Source organism: Stigmatopora nigra, chromosome 23, assembly GCF_051989575.1.
Source record: "Stigmatopora nigra isolate UIUO_SnigA chromosome 23, RoL_Snig_1.1, whole genome shotgun sequence".
Classification (NCBI taxonomy): Eukaryota; Metazoa; Chordata; class Actinopteri; order Syngnathiformes; family Syngnathidae; genus Stigmatopora; species Stigmatopora nigra.
The window spans coordinates 5,341,955-5,362,724 of record NC_135530.1 but is presented as its reverse complement, the minus strand read 5'-3'; the positions used below and the strand labels follow the sequence as shown (position 1 = coordinate 5,362,724).

Below are 20,770 nucleotides of genomic sequence, written 5' to 3'. Positions count from 1 at the left end.
CCATTTTAGCAATAAAAATGTTGCTTTTGTTGACATTTATGTTAATTTCTGTTGCACATTTTCAATATTCCAACTTTTTGAGGTACCACTCGATTTAATGTGGGCCGGACCATTTTAGATATAATATTTAGATTTTTTTTTAAATATAAATGGATTTTAAAAACTGTCTAAAAAGCCCTGAATATTCATTTTTATAGATATAAAACTTTTTTTAGCTTTTTTTTTGTATATTTTTAAATTTTACAAAATGGTTTTTGAACTAAAAACACAGAAAAAATGATTGAAATATTACAATTATTGATTTTAGTGGGGGAAATCAGGAAGTTTAATTTACATCTATACTCTTCAACTGAATTGGATCCTAAAACAGAAAGTCAGCACTCATCATTTACTTTCCCCGGGCCGCACAAAATGATGCGGCGGGCCACATTTGGCCCCCGGGCCGCCACTTTGACACCACTGTCTTAAATCTTTTCTGTAGGCATCCTATTGCATGGTTATACTAACAACCAGAAAACTCTTTTAACCTGGCCTTCCTGGGTAAGCCTAATCACCACTCTTGTACGTCATTTCAACCTCAAACTTAAGCTTCATTTCCATCACTCATCATTTTAGCAATGAGCTCCACTAGGCTTCCATATGAATAATCTCAAGATCTGCTTGTCCACAGCGTACTGACGTTTACAAGTCTTTCTGTCCCACCTTGTTGACCTTTTCCTTGTACCTGTCAGAGAACCACCCCCCACCTCCACCCTCTTTGTTCAGTGAGTGACACAATGCACTGCCTGGCTCAGCATACCTGCCGCCATGCAGTCTGCATCCATATCACCCCCAGTTGCCGACGAGTGGGAGCTCTGTTTGAGATCCAATTTTGCCGAAAGGTGTCTGCTCTGAGGCGGGGTTAATTCTGTGAAACTGTACACGGCAAGTCTTTTGTGCATCCTTTTTTTTTTGAACATCCTGTTCACTATGCTCTTTAGTGTCCTGAGGGGTTTGTGGGAGATTGTAGCCATGGGTTACGGAGACGACCAACATTACGATTGGCTGAGCCTCGGGCATTTCTGAGACTTGCCGATGTGGGTGTTGTTGTTACTTTCTGGCTCTGGCTCCTCCTCCTCTGTGTTCACTCGGACGAGGCAGGAAGCAGGAAGTTGACCATCGAGTTTGACCTTTTAATGTGGCTCTAGAATACGTGTCAAAGTGGTGGCCCGGGGGCCAAATGTGGCCCGCCGCATCATATTGTGTGATCCGGGCAAGTTAATCATGAGTGCCGACTTTCTGTTTTAGGATCAAATTAAAATGTAGTAAAGATTTTGCATATTTTTAGATTTTACAAAATGATTTTTGAACTAAAAACACAAAGAAAAACACGGATGAAAAATTGCAATTATTTATTTAAAATGGGGAAAATCAGGAAATATAACATACATTTATAATCTTCATTTTAATTTGATCCTAAAACAGAAAGTCACCTTTTATAGATCTAAACAATGTTTATTTTAGCTTTTTTAAATATATTTTTAGATTTTACAAAATGATTTTTGAACTAAAAACTGAAAAAAATGATAAAAAATTGCAATGATTGATTTAAAAGGGGGAACATCAGGAAATTTAATATACATCTACTCTTCATTTTAATCTGATCCTAAAACAGAAAGTCTGCACTCATAATTGACTTTCCCAGGCCACAAAAAAATGATGCGTCGGGCCAGATTTGGCCCCCGGGCCGCCACTTTGACACCTGTGCTCTAGAAAATACATTGATTCCCACTCATTAGCCAAAGAAGGATCAAAAATTCTCACCCCCGTTGAAGATGAATCATATTCGTCATCGTCTATTCTTAGACCAAACTGTATCTTTTAATAACCATCCACAGTGGAATACAGATGTGAATCTCTTTTTTAAACTCTGTCATGTCAAAATGTCTCAGAGCCTCCCCGGATGAACTCGCGGAAAAGAAAAGGAAATAACGAAGCCTGCAGTTGTTTTTGGTTAACGCTGCACCGGGAAGCTTTTTAATGAGATCCCGTGGTGGCCTCTGTGCTGTAGCAAATTCTTTTAAACACTCCATTGGACATTTTAGACAATGCCTTACACTGAATTGTGTATGCGTACTTAGTGAATCATTTTAAAGGGGAACCGTAGAAATACTAGTAGACCAAGGGGGTCCGACTCGGGTTGGTTCGCGGGCCGTATTAACGTCAACTCGGTTTCATGTGCGCCAGACCATTTTAGCTGTAATATTTAGATTTTATTTTTATAAATGGATTAAAAGAAATGGATTAAAATCCCTGAATATTCCATGTTTTGATAGATCTAAAACAATGATTATTTTCGCTTTTTATATATATATAGTTTTAGATTTTACAAAGATTTTTGAACTAAAAAAACACAAAAAAATGATTAAAAAAATGACAATTATTGATTTAAAGGGGGAAATCAGGAAAATTAATATACATCTAAACTACTTAAAAGAGTTGGACTAAAAGCCCTGAATTTTTAGTCTTTTTAAAGATTTAAAACAATGTTAATTTTAGCTTTTTTAATATTTTTAGATTTTACAAAATGATTTTTGAACTAAAAACAGAAAAAATGATTAAAAAATTACAATTATTGATTTAAAAGAGGGAAAAATCAGGAAATTTAATATTCATCTATACTCTTCATTTTAATATGATTCTAAAACAAAAAGCCGGCACTTATGATTTACTTTCCCAGGCCACACAAAATGTTTTGGTGGGCCATATTTGGCCCCTGGGCCGCCACTTCGACACCTGTGATGTTGACTCACTGTGCGAAAACTCTAACACAAATGCAGCTCCAGGTCTACCTCTGCATATCAGTGACAAGTACTAAATTACATCATATTCCCCAGGGAAATAGAACGTGATCCCATTTGTCCATAAAGGATGAAAGTAGGAGCAAAAGAGGGTTTTAAAAGACTGAATCAAATAAGTTTTGTCTTTGGGACCGTGGATAGTCAATCGACCACTTTTATTGTTCATTGGAAGGCCAGAATCAGAGTTATATACCCTAGTTTTATCATCCTCTGCCTTTGGCGGCAATGGACGAGAGGCTTGTAGGCATCGTTGGTTCAAAAATGGAACGCATTGAACATCCAACACATTTACCTTTGAGTCCATCCTAATATTTTCCAGTTCCATTCCACATTTTCATAACATTTGCACATTTTCAATGAGATCCAAGTTGTCCAAAAGGGAACAGCTATGGCTCCTTCCATCTGTCCAAGCTGTCTGGACTAACCTCTGCTCTTTTTTTAAAATCTTCTCGCCAGTGCGGTACTGACGTCGACGCCATCTTTGTCACCTCCCACACGACACTGCTGTCCGTTCGTCTGTTGATTGCGTGCGTGCAAATACTCACTTGGCAGCACCAGACGCTTCTTTTCTCTCGAAAATATCAAAATGGTGCCAAGTTGGTGCTTAAAATAAGTAGTAAATGTGATGACAACACCTTATCTTTTTGGCATGATTCGTTTGGTTTAGGTTGGAATTTTTCACTATTCTGCACTTGATTTATTTAATAATGCATTTGCTACTTAAAACTAAAAAAGATATTATGCAGTTTGTGTTTTTTTGGGGCAATTTGTATATTAAGGCGCATCTTTAATGAGCAAATTATGATTCATGTCACGTATAAACCACCTGAACACCCCCATACACACACATGCACACATAAATTACACAAATTGTTTTTGTCGATGGGGTCAGTTTTCTGGAATTCAGAGTTTAATTCCGATTTGCATAATCCTAGTGTTAATTAGGCCGGTATATCCCTTTTTTGTTTTTTGTGTGAGGATAAAAGTATTTCAAATTGAAAGAGTAACAATGGCTTGTATAGCAAGATTATCCTGACACAATTCACCCCAATGAGGCTATCAAAATAAATATGTTTAAGCTATTTTCTAGGGGAAAAAGAGGCTTTTTTTCACATATATTGAAAACTCATTATGGATTATAGCTTTTAAGCTTCTCATTTTTAAACACGAAACGACAAATACATGTTGGGGGAGTATAAAACACTCATAATGCTAAAATGGCACTTGGAACCTTTTGAAATGGTCTATTAAATGATGGCCCTGTCGTGTAATTGTTCAGTTTTTTTATGCAAATGTTCCATTAGCATTTTGGGGAAGGTTAATGTTAAACATATTAGAAGAAATGTCATGATAAATAGTGTAAAGTGTATATGTAAAGATCACAAACTGCCAGAAGCGTTTTATGAAGCCCTAATTTCAATGTAGTCTGTAAATTTGAGCATTTTATGGAGAATGAAGTGCTCTACTTGCTTAGTGGTGCATCGTTGCACAGCCATTTAGGTCAAACTGAAAACTATTTGGCAAATTATTGCTCATTTGCTGTCATCTAATAAGCCAGATGTGTCAGATTCAAGTTGGTTCGCGGGCCGAATTAACGTCAGCTTGATTATAATGTGGGCCGGACCATTTTAGATATAATATTTAGATTTTTTTGATAAATGGATTAAAAGAACTGTATTAAAAGCCCTGATTATTTAGTTTTTTTTATAGACCTAAAACAATGCTTATTTTAGCTTTTTAAAATATATTTTTAGATTTTACAAAATGTTTTTTGAACTAAAAACACAAAAAAATGATTAAAAAATGACAATTATTGATTTAAAAGGGGGAATATCAGGAAGTTTAATATACAACCATACTCTTCATTTGAATTTGATCCTAAAACAGAAAGTCGGCACTCATAATTTACTTTCCCGGGCCACACAAAATGATGCGGCGGGCCAGATTTGGCCCCTAAGCCACCACTTTGACACATGTAAAAACCCATTAAAAACAATAGCCAATTTGAATCGAGGTGAGAGTAGCGGCGTATGCTTTTGACCCACTGACACACATTCCGTTCCATCTGTCTGTGACGAGTGCGTGACCGTGTCATGTTTACTCGATTATTACCCTGAATAATTCAAGCCAGAGTTTTGCCATCCCGGCTGCTCCTTTCTCCTTCCTCTCCAGCAAATGTAACCATTCATGAATCATATATGACTATCTTTTATTTTTTTCTGATCCATCCCTCCCCGCTGACCGCCGCCATCCCCTCGTCTGTTCACATTCCCTAATTTTCCTCCTTCTTGTCTCTCAGTCATGCATAAGTAACATGCTATTTCAAAGGGCATAATCAAGTAGCGCGCATAAAGAAAAACCCTCATGTTCAGGTGCCTTATTAATCATTCATGGAAGTCAGTGGTGTCAAACATACGGCCCACTAGGGGGTCCGATCCTGCCCGCAGGGGTGTTCTGCCTGGCTTTGTAGCTATTTCATACTGTACATAGAGATTTAAATGTTTTATTTGTTTTCCATGCAGCACTGAAATTTTGTAAGAGTTAGGCTATTGCCATTTGCACTATTTCTTATCGATTTTTTTCTCATCTTTCAGTGCCACTAAGTTACCGTATTTTCACGACTATACGGCGCATCGTATTTTTAGCCTAAGTGTCAATAACGAGTGATATTTCTGTATTTTACACACACAAAGGATGCACTGATTTTATAGACACAGCTTGGCATGGCAATGCAAAATAAACACACTACACCCACACGCTAAAAACACGTTTTTAAAAAGGCAACAGAGGCAAAAATGAGTTCGGTTGTACTTTATTTAGCCAGTTTATAATGTACTCACAACATCATCACCCACAAATCCATCAAAGTTCTCATTTTCAGTGTTCGAATTGAAAAATTGTCCTTTAAAAACGCTGGGTTTTATACGTTCGTCCAGGCGGCCACAGTCCATTCGCAAATAGTAGCTAGGGTAAATAGCCCGGCGCTGTTTGCCACCCTTCTTCAAGCTGTGTTGATGTCGATGTATACTTGCCACAATCCATTGGGTGTATTGACATAAGAACTACGTATCCCAGCAGTCACTGTGCAGTACTTTTTCTGTGGGAAAATAGTAGAGTCGGGAGCTGCTTGCCATAGTTGAGAGCTGTAGAGGATGGTGTACCTTATCGACTGATTTATTTTATTTTATCGTGATAACAATTTTAGTATTGGTCCATATATAAAGCCCACTGGATTATAAGGCGCCCTGTCTATTTTGTAGGAAATTTAAGACATTTATGTGCACCTTTTAGTCGTGAAAATGCCCTTTAATGGCTAAAAATAAATGAATCCAGCCCACATGAGATCTAGTTGACAACCAAACTAAGCAAAGATGTGATATGTGCCTGATTCTTTATTATCATATTGACTTTTGCTTCCAGAATGCTGAAATAATATTCTGAATTGATTCATCACCAGAGAAATAGACAGGCAGAGAAGAAGAAGAGAGACAATGGCGGCTAAACGGAAGCGAGGGGAGGGGAGGGAGTTCACCATATCTGCTGCCAAGAATCCATATAATCTTTTAAAACCCAGCAGAAATCTGATGGATCAAAGTGTGTCTGAAATACATCCAGGCCGAGTATCAATGTGCATGTGTTTTGACTTGCCAGATTCTTCTTGCGTGACTGCAAAAATCTGTCCTATGTGTCTTTTAAAAAGAAAATATTAGTCTTATATATCTATCTATCCCTATCCATCCATCTGTGCATATTTAGCCATGAGCTCAGGTGCAAGCATTTGCCCCCATGCCTGCACAGATGCTAAAATATGATGTATTTCCGGCCCAATTAACCCGTGACCCCATTATCGTCAATTAGCTCTCCTGTTCAGGCATTTATTTTTTATTTCATTTTTGACTTTGAATTGCTCCACCATCACATCTTTTTAGTCTGTCTGGATTATGGCCTCTACCAAGGGCAATCCATTATTATACTTGTGGATTCTTGTATTTTCTGGCAGCAATAAGATATTTAGTGAGATATTATTGAGCCAAAATAGGCGAGGTTTCACATAGTGAAAGGGTGTCAGACTCGGGTTGGTTGGCGGGCCGCTTTAATGTCAACTTGGTTTCACGTGGGCCAGATATTATACTTAGATTTTTTTTTATAAATGTCAGTTTTTATAGATTTAAAACAATGTTTATTTTAGCTTTTTAAATATATTTTTAGACTTTACTAAATGGTTTTTGAACTAAAAACAGAAAAAAAATTATTAAAAAATGACAATTATTGATTTAAAAAGGGGGAAAATCAGGAAATTTAAAATACATCTATACTCTTCATTTGAATTTGATCCTAAAACAGAAAGTCGGCTCTAAGATTTACTTTCCCGGGCCGCACAAAATGATGCGGCGGGCCAGATTTGGCCCCCGGGCCGCCACTTTGACACCTGTGACAAAGTGGCATGTTTCAGTGTCCTTAAACCATTTGGAATTAAAAAAAAATCACATTTAAACTACTCATACTTGCAATGTTTATGGGAACTACTTTGGCAGGTCACATGATGCTGGAATAAATTTAAGGCTATGCCTATTTTGCTTGCCAAAAAATGGCCGACTTGAAAAGGTTCAGTCGCAGTTCTTGCATTGCATCTTTTCCGTTAGGTAGGCGTATCTTATAATATGGCAAGCAAGCGCCTCTCCATCAAATGTGATGATCGCCTTCCCACGTCTCTCCATCCTTTTTCCACTACATTCTCCTCCATCTTTTTTTTCACCCAGGTCCACCCACCAGTGCTACTGCAGCATAAGCATCCTTTTTTTTTTTTTTAGAAACGAAAGCTTTTCAGCGTCTTTTAAGTGCATTTATTGTGCCTGGAAAAAAAACAACAACCACCAGTTTCCACCTAGCAACAGCCTGCCTGCCCCCCTCCTTCCATCCAGCTGGGAACACTGGGAGTGGATTTACATGCTCCCCCTGCCACTCTCTCACTGATCTCCTGACAGTTTCCACTGCGTGAAATCTTCTAAGGGATGATATCCAAAGGAGCCTTTTTTTAGGGGGGGTGGTTACTATGGCAATGGCTGCAATATGAAACTCATGTAGCACATCTTTATCTGATAGCTCCCAAAAAATGACCTCTAATTTGAATTTATGATGCTTATGTGCATTGTCACATCTGTGAAATTATATTTGTCTTAACAACATATGCTTCAATTAAATTACAAGCCCAACTAGGACAAACTATTTTGCCATTGTTTTTTTTTTTTTTGAATGCTAATTCAAAGCAGAAAAGGTTGACTTATTCAATCATGTCATGTTAGTTTGTATGCAAAATTGGGGTAACATTTAGGGATTCTGAAATTTACAAATGATTTTTAATATGTAATACCGTATTTTCACGACTATAAGGCTATAATTTTTTCCATATATAAGGTTCACTATATTATAAGGTGCACTGTATTATAAGGCGCACTGTATTATAAGGCGCACTGTATTATAAGGCACACTGTATTATAAGGCGCATTGTCTATTTTAGGGAAAATTTAAGACTTAAGTGCGCCTTATAGTCGTGAAAATACGGTAATTGCTATTGACTTCCAGGTATGAAGCACTCACTACACAGTCACCTCTAGAGCCAGCCATTGTTGATGTTTTGGATTTTTTTTGTATAAAATATTGCAGTGGGGGAGGAGCTATAGGATGGGAGATTTTGTAAACTAAGATGGCATCTGCATATTTAACAGTATTGTTTCAGTTCAGGCGTTTGTGTTTTTTTACTATCCGACAGTGGTGATTTTTCGTTTTTGGTTTTCTGTTTTTTCCATATATAAAGCACACTGGATTGTAAGACGCACTGTCTATTTTGGAGTACATTTAAGACTTAAATGTGCCTTATAGTCATGAAAATACGGTACTTGGAAATTTGGTACTTCTACGAAATCTTTGCTTTAAAAAAATACAAAATTAAATGTTATTTTTTCTTCTGGACTTTAGGAAGGCTTTCCTGAGAAGTTGGCAGCTCTCCAAGGTCCTGCACACAGGATACAAGGTAGAATACACACATACACACACATACAAATAGTACAAAGGCTACCATGACCACAAAGTGGAGTTAGTGGGCAAGCTTTAGTAAAAAAGTTACAGCTTCCCTTCCTGTTTTCCTTCGCCTTTGTCCAAGTGAATGTGTTTTGTGTTGTGGTTGACAAGAGCGCCTTTGACTGGCAAATGGTGACACTTTTGTCTTTGCACTGTACATTTTGTGTGCGCGTATCGACAACATCGACATATTCTTGTGAGTGGGTCTGACAAGACGTGCGTGTGCATGCGGAGACGGGACTGAGCGATCCGTTTAGGTCACTCCTCCTCCCACGCCAGTGTAGTAGACACTGGAGATTGTTTTGGCTCTTGTGACTGTGGAAGGGATGCCATTTCGACCTTTATCAAACTGGGGGCTGTCAAACTCGGTTTAGTTGGCGGGGGATGTTCATATTTGTTAATGTTTGACCCAAAAAGTTCACTTAGTGGCTGGCTTGGATTAGACGTGCCCATTTAGCAAGATCTGGTGCTTTTATCTTTGTCTAATTTTACCAAATAAGCATATCATTATTGGCCCTTTTATTGAATTGTAATACAGTGTTCCCTCGCTACTTTGTGGTTCAGCTACCGCGGACTCAGAGCTTCGCAGATTTTTTTTGAGAAAAAAAATACAAATATTACATTGAAACAACATATTTTAGTTTTTTTGTTATAACATGAATTTCACTCTCTCTACCCGTATTCTATATGGTGTACTGTATACAGGGGGGTAAAAAAATTATAAAAATAAATAAATTAATTAAAAAAAATTAAAAAAATAAAAATAATTTTTGAATTAAATTCAAATTAAACATTTTTGAAGGGGAATCCCTACTTCGCGGAAATTCACTTATCGCGGGTGGTCCCGGTCCCCATTAACCGCGATAACCGAGGGAACACTGTATTCGGTCTTTGGGTAAAAGTCATGTGATTTTAGTTAATAGTTTTATTCTCAGTGTTTTTTTGAACGAGCGGTGTGAGGAGATGCTGTATTTCAACCCTTTTTCCATTACGCGCAGTTGGCATGGCAACGGCCAAAACATTGTTTTCAAGTGCTACAAGAGCAGCTGGCATGGAAGCAAGCGACTGTAAAAAAAAGAGGCCCAAAAAGAGGTCAAAAACCGGTCACTAGATTCATCTACTGCAAGATTTTATCTTCAAGTCGGCCTAGTGGCAAGAACACCCGACATGAAACAATGATACAACGTGACTGTTCCTGTGACTCAACGCACGCTATTTAGGGCGCCGATACACAGCCGAATGAATTAACATTTGCCTGAATACTGAATTTGTGCACTCCTCTGCCTCAAAACAGAATCAAAACCACCCACAGAGAAGAAAATACTAGGTCAAACCCTCTGCCAGACATTCAAAATGAATTTACGTTATGAAGAGACTTCCTTTTCATTGGCAGTCCCTCAGTCCCTGATCCATTTTCCTCGAGTCCTCCGTGGCTACGAATAGATTAGAACCCTTCGTGCGTGTCTGGCTTTGTCTAACCGGTTCAAACGGTTTGCAGCTGGGGTGTCAGACATACGGCCCGCGGGCTGGAGATGGTCTGGTTACATTTTTAGGGTACTTACAGGTCACTTCCAGTACATTTTGAATCCGTTCCTATTGATTTGGAGGGATTTTTTTAGGGGACTTTGTGTGTTTCAGTCACTTTCTGCTGATTTTTGGACTTTCCAGGTGACTTCTTGTTGGTTTTTGGGCATTTTAAGATTTGATTATGTATTTACAATATGAATCAGCAACAAATCCAGGCTAAACAGAACAATACTGTGGGCCAGATCGGACCTCCGAACTGTGTTTGATACCGATGATGTAAGCAAAAGAATGCTTGATATAGAAGATATGGATGGGTTAAGTCATGAAAAATATAGTATGTTGTATGGGCCATTTTCGATCTAATATTTAGATTTTTTTTTTAAATTGGATTAAAAGAACTTGATCAAAGCCCTGAATATTCATTTTTGTATAGATCTAAAGCAATGTTTATTTGAGCTTTTTTTCTTAGTAATGGAACATTTCTTTTAATCATGTTTTTCATTTCAAATGGAAACAAAATATATATTTTAATTATGTTCAATATTAGAGTGGGAAATGGAAAATATCTATATATTTATTTTTAGATCTTATAAACTGCACTCTGAATTAAAAACACAAAATAAAAATGTTGCAATGATTGATTTTAAAAGGGGAAAATCAAGAAATGTAATGTACATCTATAACCATTCGAATTTGATGCTAAAACAGAAAGTCGGCACTCATGATTTACTTTCTCGGGCTGCACAAAATGATGTGGCGGGCCAAATTTGGCCCGCGGGCCACCACTTTGACACCTGTACTCCAAGGTGTTCTGATGAGGATTAACAAACACTCATCTGAATTGAATTTGACCACGTCTGTGTATCCTCTGATGCATGACACACAATTACGAGCGCTGATAAGTAAGCTAGGAAATGTCTCACTCAACAAAATACCCTTAGATTTCAAAGCAGCATTAGTCTGCGGAAGACATAAAAATGCATTAAACTCAAGTGCTGCTTAAGTTATTGTAGAAAGCACTGGGCAGATTATTTTCTCTATAGATGCATTGTTATAACATGGTGCGTAAGGAGTGAGTGTCAAGCAGGAAAAACAGACCTACATTGCCAAATTTTCTCATCTTACTTCAGGCCAGACCCATATTTATTTGTGTGCCATTTTTTATACACACTCACATACTTGTGAAGTCATGGCAAGTAGTTGTTTTGAGGGTGGAAGCAACCAGAGCCCAAAGCTGAATCCAATGGAAAATCTTTGGGAAGCCACCATCTGGCATTTTTCGTACCAGGAAATCTTGCATTGTTTTGATTTTGAAATCCTTTCTTGATACTTTCAGCATGTCCCAATTCTTGTTCAGGAAACAATTCAAAACCAGACAATTGGACATCTCTCCATTTCCCTCTTTTTCGGAACTGTCAATCAATCATCAACCTCATTCTTAAAGCGTCTGGTAGATCTCCCTCAGGGTGTCGTCACCGCGCCGGATAGCTGGAAGTCTCCTTGGTTCAACGAGGTCTCGGTCAAATGACCGCTCAGGATGTCCAAGCAGGATTTAACACTACAACGTATCCACTTTTGTAATTAATCCATCTCCAGAGACAACTAAAGTTAGTAAGTACTCCATAATGGTGGACATTTCTTACTATTGACAGTCATTGAAGTCCCCGCCAAGATGGCTCATGGTGATGAAGGGATGTTGAAGAATTTGGTTAGGTCTGATCCTGTCATTAGGATCTAGCTTCAGCATCTGAACCAAAAGGTCAACAAAACTCCTCCTGTCCAGATCGTCGGCTCTGGCGTCTTCTCCGGAAAGTTCACTGTGACCCTTCGAGGCAAGAAAAGTACACTGGAACGTGTTCTGTTAAGAACTTTCAGACTTTTTTTAAAGTCACATTACCTGCAGAAGATCCTCTAAGCTGTTTAAGGTGCAGGGTATGCCAGAAGAAGTGTAGAGCGCTGACTAAACGCAATGTACTCATGTTATATCTTTTCCAAAGCTGATCTGGATACCAAAGTACAAAACCTACCTTAAACATCCAAAGGGTCGGTTTTCTCTTTTCACAGTTTGCATAAAAGTGTTGGAAATACTGCTTTGTGTACATTCCAGTATTCAGTAGACGATTGGGTGGTTTTCCTATGACGTGAAGTATGTGTCTCATCTGTTGAATTAACTTTATTTATTGAACAATGCAGTGGAAACATAAAACACTGCTTTTTTTTAGACTCACCATGTCAAACTCATCACAGCTAGGGAACAATGCTTTGCCCATCAACAGTTCAGCTGCAATACAGCCCAGAGACCAAATATCAATAGCCTCATTGAAGGTTGCGCCCAACAGAATCTCTGGAGATCTTTAGCAAATATCGATAATTTAACAACAACATGGGGTCATAGATTTTTCTCTTAGCAGGCAGTGGTATCACCGGCTCACCTGAACCAGAGCGTCTGAAGTTCTGAGCCTTTGCACCTCTCTGAAATCAAAATAGCTGTACCAAAGTCAATCACTTTTACTCTTAGCGGCTGGTGTACGTGATCCACAAGCATGATGTTATCTGGTTTGAGATCAGTATGGGCTATCCCAAGGCTCTTTAGTAGCTGAAGAGATAAAGCTACCTGAAACGACAGTGGGTCATTTTTAGCAGGTAGACCTCATCGAGTGCATACCTGTCAACCTCTTCCGATAACTACCTGTATAAATGATTATGATTCCCCGTACAAACCCCCAAAAAAACGTACAAACACCGTACGACGCATGTTTACTCGCGGTAACTCATTTCGTACTATGTGGCTCCTCCATACTTGCTTCCACAATATTTACTCTATGTATATCTACGCATACACATGTCATCCTTTATCGATATTGCCGTACGCACTGTAAAAAAAATACATACGCTTGAGGATAATTTTTGCTGGTATACCGTGACAATAATAATGATCGATGACAGTAGCGTTGTTGGCTAACAGCCTACGAGACTATCTGGATTTTTGCCAAAACGGTCTTGTTGAGATCGGTTTTCATATATGCAGTGTTCCCCCTCTACTTCGCCGTTCAGCTATCGCGGACTCATAGTTTCGCAGATAAAAAAAAAAAATACAAATATTACATTGAAACAACATATTTTACAGTTTTTTTTTGTTATAACATGAATTTCACTCTCTGTACTCGTATTCTATATGGTGTACTGTATACAGGGGGTAAAAAAATGGAATTAAGTTCAAATTAAGCATTTTGGAAGGGGAATCCCTACTTCGTGGAAATGCACTTATCGCGGGTGGTCCCGGTCCCCATTGACCGCGATAAGCGATGGAACACTGTATTGGCGATTTTTTTTAAACAAAAATTTTGCCCGTTCAAAAGTCAGTGTATGGCGTACATGATTTGAAATGGTAAAAAAAACGTACAGGTATGCAAGTGGCAGAGGGTAAACAAACCTGCTGCAAAATGGGCCGTATCTCTTTAAGCTCCAGAGTCTCTTTCTGTGTGACCTGATATTGGTAAAGACTCATGTCTAGCTTCTCAAATTCGTGACAGTAATGGCCCTCGAGGAGGAAAGAGCTGTACCATTTGACGATGTTGTATTTTTCCAAATTGAAGTTTTTCAGCATTTCCAGAGTTTCCACTTCTTTCTGAGCATCGTTGTTGAATTCTTTCTCCATGATGATTTTCAAGGCAACCGATTCTTCGGTGGCCATCTTCTTGCAATGGACCACCTTACCAAATGACCCGCACCCCAAAACACTCTCCACTATGTAGTCTGCAGTAGGGGAGCGTATCAAAGATCCTACATCCAAATCTAAGTCATCACCAAAAATACTTTCGGACGAACTTGTTTCATCACTCCATGCCGCATAGTGGAAAAATATCGACATGTCACCTGCCGAGTCGAGATTGGAGTAAAACTTAAATTATTTTATGCATGTTGTTTGTGTGTGTATCCATTCCATCTACAAATGGACAGCTTGGTGTTCAATTCATTGGGTTGGCTTTCACTTCACTGGAGGTAGAGAGTGTTTGAGGGTGAGTCTGCCATACGGAATCAGCAGCAACAGGGACGGGTGGAGGCTGTACTCACGGTTCATGATAAAGAAGGCATCCGGGAGCTTGTCAAATCTTGTAACTGACCGAGCTAAAGGCTACTGCGTAGGAGACTCCGGCTCCTTTCCATCACAGGAACATGGCCGCCACGCACAGCTCTAATGTGTCGTGTTGTGACATCACGCACAGTGGCCTTGCATGTCCACATGTTGGGTCATTGGGTGAGTGGGATCATAGCGCGATGTCATCGTAATGATGCCATTTGATAGATTCACCATTAAGTATTCCCAAGTTTACCCTTCAATAATGGAGGCATCTGAGATTATATCATTTTATTCTTGCGCCTCCAGTCAGATGATTCTGAAGACCCAGTTGTCCCTTTTGCATTTATATTCATAAGATTTTAAACAACATGCATAACAGAACGCTAAACATTATTCAGAGTCTCATAACAATTTGTCTCAGTTCTCAAAACTATTGTAGGTCTATCGAATCTTGAAAATTGATGTGGAACATCTTGAGAAGCCACGTTTCCCAAAACAAATCCACAGTTCCCAAGAACTTGTTGTAAAACCGTCTTCAGAGTTTAATGCTTCCCAAAACAATTTACCGTTCTCTTGCTGTGAACCATAGTCTCTAGAAGTCCAGGTTTGAAGTAAAACTGACCTCCAAATGTGTTTTGGTTAACTTTGGAGCGAGCATTTCTTTTGCAAGACATGTATTAAAATGCCTTATATTAATATCACATTTATAAAAATGATGAAGCTAACATTCCTGATAAGCAATTTTTTTTATATGTAATGTTTATTATCCAAAATAAGGCAAAGTGTTCTTCATTGCAAGTACATATATAATGATTATATTTCAAGAAAAGGTATAATAATGAAGTAGGGTGGACGCTTATGATGGAAACTTGAGGCGAAAATATTGTTTGGAGGTGGTGTATAGCTTGTGATTGCATGAATGAATTGAAAAGCATCAGGGATTTGTATTTTTTTCGAATTCTCACCCACTGGTGTTCTTAGACGCCGACCGCAGACCCCCAAGGAGAGGGATTTGTATTTTTTTCGAATTCTCACCCACTGGTGTTCTTAGACGCCGACCGCAGACCCCCAAGGAGAAGTGTCTGGCGCATCTTGAGTGCAATCATCATTCAGTCACACCTCAAACAACAAAAAGGGGGGTTGGTTTACAGAGGTGTGTCCTTGAATGTAATGTTGAGGATTTGTAAGACGCTCTATCTCACATTTTAGAATCTTGTAATATTACAATGTGTTCTTTTTGTGGGTGATATTTCAATTTTAATCTAGTATTGTTTATAATATGGATTTTTTGGGGGTGATATTTCAATTTTCATGTTGGAATATTCTGATTCAAATCTTGTCATATTACAATGTCATTATTTTGATATTTATATTTTAATCTAGTAACGTTATAATATCAAAGTTGAGGATTTGAAAGACGCTCAATCTTGCATGTGCCAAAGTGGTGGCCCGGGGGCCAAATCTGGCCCGCCGCATCATATTGTGTGGCCCGGGAAAGTAAATCATGAGTGCCGACTTTCTGTTTTTGGATCAAATTCAAATGAAGAGTATAGATGTATATTAATTTTCCTGATTTTCCCCCTTTTAAAATCAATAATTGTCATTTTTAATCATTTTTTCAGTTTTTAGATAAAATATCATTTTGTAAAATCAAAACATATAAAAAAGCTAAAATAAACATTGTTTTAGGTCTATAAAAACTGAATATTCAGGGATTTTAATCCAGTTCTTTTAATCCATTTATCAAAAAAGAATCTAAATATTATATCCAAAATGGTCCGGCCCACATGAAACCGAATTGATGTTAATTCGGCACGCGAACCAACCCGAGTCTGACACCCTTCCTCTATCTGAAGCCGAATCCCGCAATGACCCTTGGCAGTCATTACTGTTAAAAATTCATCACCCCTCCATCACTCAGACACTCGGTGAATAAGGCACACCATACGGACATGATGTGAAACATGGATAGCGCTGTCCAAAAAGATATCCATAACTCCCTCACAACTAATCACTTACCATGAGATTTTATTAACACAGGTCCAATTCATGCTATGTGCTTTGGGTTTCTAGTTTTGGATAGTTCCCTCTTAACACTTCCTGCTGTTCTGTCGTCGTCATGGTAATCCTTTTGAAAAGCATGTCCCGTGGCGAGTCAATTTGTGATCTTTTTCCCCCAACTCATCCACTGTTTCAATTCAACACCCTAATACAGTTAAGCGCCACGCAAAGTAATCACTCCAGAAAATTCCCCTCTTGATGAAAATCGGATTTTCAAGCAGTGCGCCGCAATCCTCTGCGCGCTGACAAGTTGGAGGGCAATAATGGGGCTTTCAATTAGTTCTCCTGTCTCTCTTTAATTAAAAGTACCGACAGCAAAGCGGCAAAATGGGAGCATCGATTAAGGGGGCTGAAATAGAACAGAAATGAGTGATGGTTTTGGGCAAGGAGAAAAAAGATGTGCAGATTTACAAGATATAATATATATATATATATATATATATATATATATATATATATATATATATATATATATATATATATATATATATACACACACACACACACACACACACACACACACACACACACACACACACACACACACACACACACACACACACACACACACACACACACACACACACACACACACACACACACACACACACACACACACACACACACACACACACACACACACACACACACACACACACACACACACACACACACACACACACACACACACACACACACACACACACACACACACACACACACACACACACACACACACACACACACACACACACACACACACACACACACACACACACACACACACACACACACACACACACACACACACACACACACACACACACACACACACACACACACACACACACACACACACACACACACACACACACACACACACACACACACACACACACACACACACACACACACACACACACACACACACACACACACACACACACACACACACACACACACACACACACACACACACACACACACACACACACACACACACACACACACACACACACACACACACACACACACACACACACACACACACACACACACACACACACACACACACACACACACACACACACACACACACACACACACACACACACACACACACACACACACACACACACACACACACACACACACACACACACACGCACACACACGCACACACATGCATACACATGTATACATACACATGTATACTCATGTATACTCATGTATACTCATGTATACTCATGTATACTCATGTATACTCATGTATACTCATGTATACTCATGTATACTCATGTATACTCATGTATACTCCTGTATACCCATGCATGCACATGCATGCACATGCATACACATGCATACACACATATAGTACTGCCTCAGTGAAAAAATGACTATATTTTAGACTATATAGCAGAAATGTGCATCATTTAATCAGGGTCATTGACCTTTTCAGCACATTAAGTACAATTGGGACTTTTTTGGGTTTCTTTGTATCCGCCAACCTATCATTACAGGCCTAATGGTTTGCTGTTTGAATTGGAAAAAGATTCAAGCTTTTGAAGTAACAAACCCTCATTAGTTGTTCCCAGTCCAGAAAAAGGGGCATTTTAAGGGGCTTATTATTGCAGTGATGGTGCATCACGATGGTGTGTTTTTTTTTGTGTTGAAGGTACAAAAATGTTAGATATACGTCAATGAATATGCCTTGAAATCAGTCAACTGTCCAATTTTTTTGGTGACCTAGAAAGGGGTGTCTAGGGAAGTAGAAGTAAGTCATTCCTTTCGTTTTTTAGTCAGCATGGCAATATTCCAGTTTATTCATTTCATGCTGATTGCTAATGTTAATGGTCGGCATCATTACAGACAATGTGGATTTTTTTTGTGGGTGATATTTCAATTTTAATCGTAACGTTACTATATGGACTTTTTGGTCATGATCTTTAAATTTTCATCTAGTAATGTTATAGTAGGGATTTAATGTGAGTGAAATTTCAGTTCACATCTCATTATATTACAATTTGAATCTTCTAAATATTACAATGTGGATTTATTGTGGGCAATATTTAAATTTTCATGTCCTAAGATTACGATCGGAATCTTATAATATGACAATGTGTACTTTTTGTGGGTGATATTTCAATTTCAATCTAGTAATGTGATAATATGGATTTTATATGGATGATATTTTAATTTTCATGTTGTAATATTATGATTCAAATCTTGTCATATTACAATGTCAATGTATTGTGGGTGATATTTCAATTTTAATCTAGTAACGTTATAATCTGGATTTATTATTGGTGATATTTCAATTTTCATCATAAATGCAGATTATAATCCAGTAACAATATAATCTGGATTTATTGTATGTGATGTTTCAATTTTCATCTCGTAAATCACAATTTTAATCTTGTAATATTACAATGCAGACTTACAATGATTGATATTTCAATTTTCTTATCGTAATATTACGATTTGAATCGTGTAATATTGAATGAACACAAAAATCAAAGCTCTGCTATTACTTTGAAGGTTTTAATGTACAGTTTTCCATTCTTCCATAGACAAAGGGAACATTTTTTTGGGCTATAAAAAGCTATGTAGAAACTAGTGAGCACATTTGAAGACAACAGCCCATGTGCTTACATTAGCAGCCACCAATCCTAAACAAAGGACACTCACAGCTCAGAATAAACATACCATATGCCACAAGAATCACTTCAACGCTTGGAACCACACAAAACTACACACCGAAACCACTTTAGAATCCGCCGTAGAATATTAGGGCAACATTTTTCAGGTCAGTTTGACTTTCCTGGCGTAATCCATAGCGGCCATTTGTTCTCAGGTTGGCGCATCAAGGATGGATCTTCGGGATTGTCCGACACACTTGAGCCAAACTGACCATCGGAAGGACTTCTAGAAACAAGTAGCTGCTACCACAAGACAGACATAAAAGGTATTCGGCAGTGCAGTTTGAACTGATTGTGATACACATAGTATTTATAAACATTGCACCTGGGTCGTGAACTATCTATCGTAAGGCCTGTTTGGATCCATTTTGGTCAATCTAAGAAGAACTTTTACGCGCCCCTGTGTGAACTGAGCGCTAATTAGCGGAGGAGGAAAAGCCATGCAAAGTTAGGACCTCTCGGAGAGCTATTTTAAGCATCTCCGATTGCATATTATTCATAATCAATAAGGGGCTGACTTGGACATGGATTAAGAATTCCCTAAAGTAAGGGTGGCAAACCCGGGTTGGTTAACATCAATTTGATTTGATGCAGGCCGGACCATTTTAGATATAATATTTAGATTTTTTTTTTTATAGATGGATTAAAAGAACTGGATTAAAAGCCCTGAATATTCAGTTTTTTAAAAGATTTAAAACAATGTTTATTTTAGCTTTTTTAAGATATATTTATCGATTTTACAAAAGGATTTTTGAACTAAAAACTGAGAAAAAATGGCTTAAAAAATGACAATTATTGATTTAAAAAGGGAAAATCAGGAAATTCAATATACATCTATACTATTCATTTGAATTTGATCCTAAAACAGAAAGTCGGCACTCATGATTTACTTTTGCGGACCACTCAAAATAATGTGGTGGGCCAAATTTGGCCCCCGGGCCAACACTTTGACACATGTGCCCTAAAGGGTGAAAAAATGCTCAGAGAGGAAAAAAAGTACAATGCCTTCTGGCCTTAAGACTTTGATTAGAAGTAAAAATATGAACTAGCCATTTTTCAGTTGTCTTGATTGTAAATTGATCTTAACCCAGGTGTCCTTAAACTGATTAAAAAAAATAAAAGATACCCCCTATTAAATTGACAGTAGTAGAAGTCGCCACTTTTACATGCCTGTAATCCGTATTTCTAAATTTCTTTATTCTTCTTGTCGTCAGTATAGTCCTCAACTCAAATAATATTTTCTTTTTGGAATAAAACTGAAGCCTATATGGCTCATTTTCTCGCAGTTCCGTGTGGACCTGATTGCTTTGTTGTTTACAACTCATTCAACATTAGAGCACCAAGTTGAGTAAATCTTTTTATGTTTTTTTTTTTTTAAGTAAAGAGGCCCAAGTGCAAGGCATTCTATGATACAAGAGTTTTGTGGGCAGCCTACGAAATCCATGGTGAGTACTTCTTTCTATTCCATCACAGTCCATTTGATG

At 38.1% G+C, this 20,770-nt stretch overlaps 1 protein-coding gene and 1 long non-coding RNA gene across 4 annotated transcripts in view; one reads left to right on the top strand and one right to left on the bottom strand.

Annotated features, from left to right (window-relative positions):
- LOC144181469 (uncharacterized) overlaps positions 1-20,770 on the top strand; it is a 45,229-nt gene that overhangs the window by 3,651 nt on the left and 20,808 nt on the right. The window contains exons 2-4 of the long non-coding RNA XR_013324680.1: positions 8,817-8,871; positions 19,442-19,552; positions 20,666-20,731. This is a non-coding gene — a long non-coding RNA (uncharacterized LOC144181469). The remainder of the gene's footprint in view (positions 1-8,816; positions 8,872-19,441; positions 19,553-20,665; positions 20,732-20,770) is intronic.
- Positions 11,579-14,650, bottom strand: LOC144181412 (homeodomain-interacting protein kinase 1-like). 3 transcript variants are annotated; one of them, XM_077709862.1, is made up of 8 exons: positions 14,520-14,650; positions 13,879-14,441; positions 12,878-13,059; positions 12,674-12,797; positions 12,473-12,604; positions 12,343-12,405; positions 12,089-12,270; positions 11,579-12,003 (listed from the first exon to the last, which is right to left on the bottom strand). In XM_077709862.1, the coding sequence occupies exons 2-8, from the start codon at positions 14,314-14,316 to the stop codon at positions 11,907-11,909; spliced, it is 1,218 nt and encodes a 405-aa protein (XP_077565988.1). In that variant the 5' UTR covers positions 14,317-14,441; positions 14,520-14,650; the 3' UTR covers positions 11,579-11,906. The 3 variants fall into 3 exon arrangements, with proteins under 3 accessions (XP_077565988.1, XP_077565987.1, XP_077565986.1); XM_077709861.1 differs by having other exon boundaries at positions 11,579-11,793; positions 11,877-12,003; positions 13,879-14,610; XM_077709860.1 differs by having other exon boundaries at positions 13,879-14,610.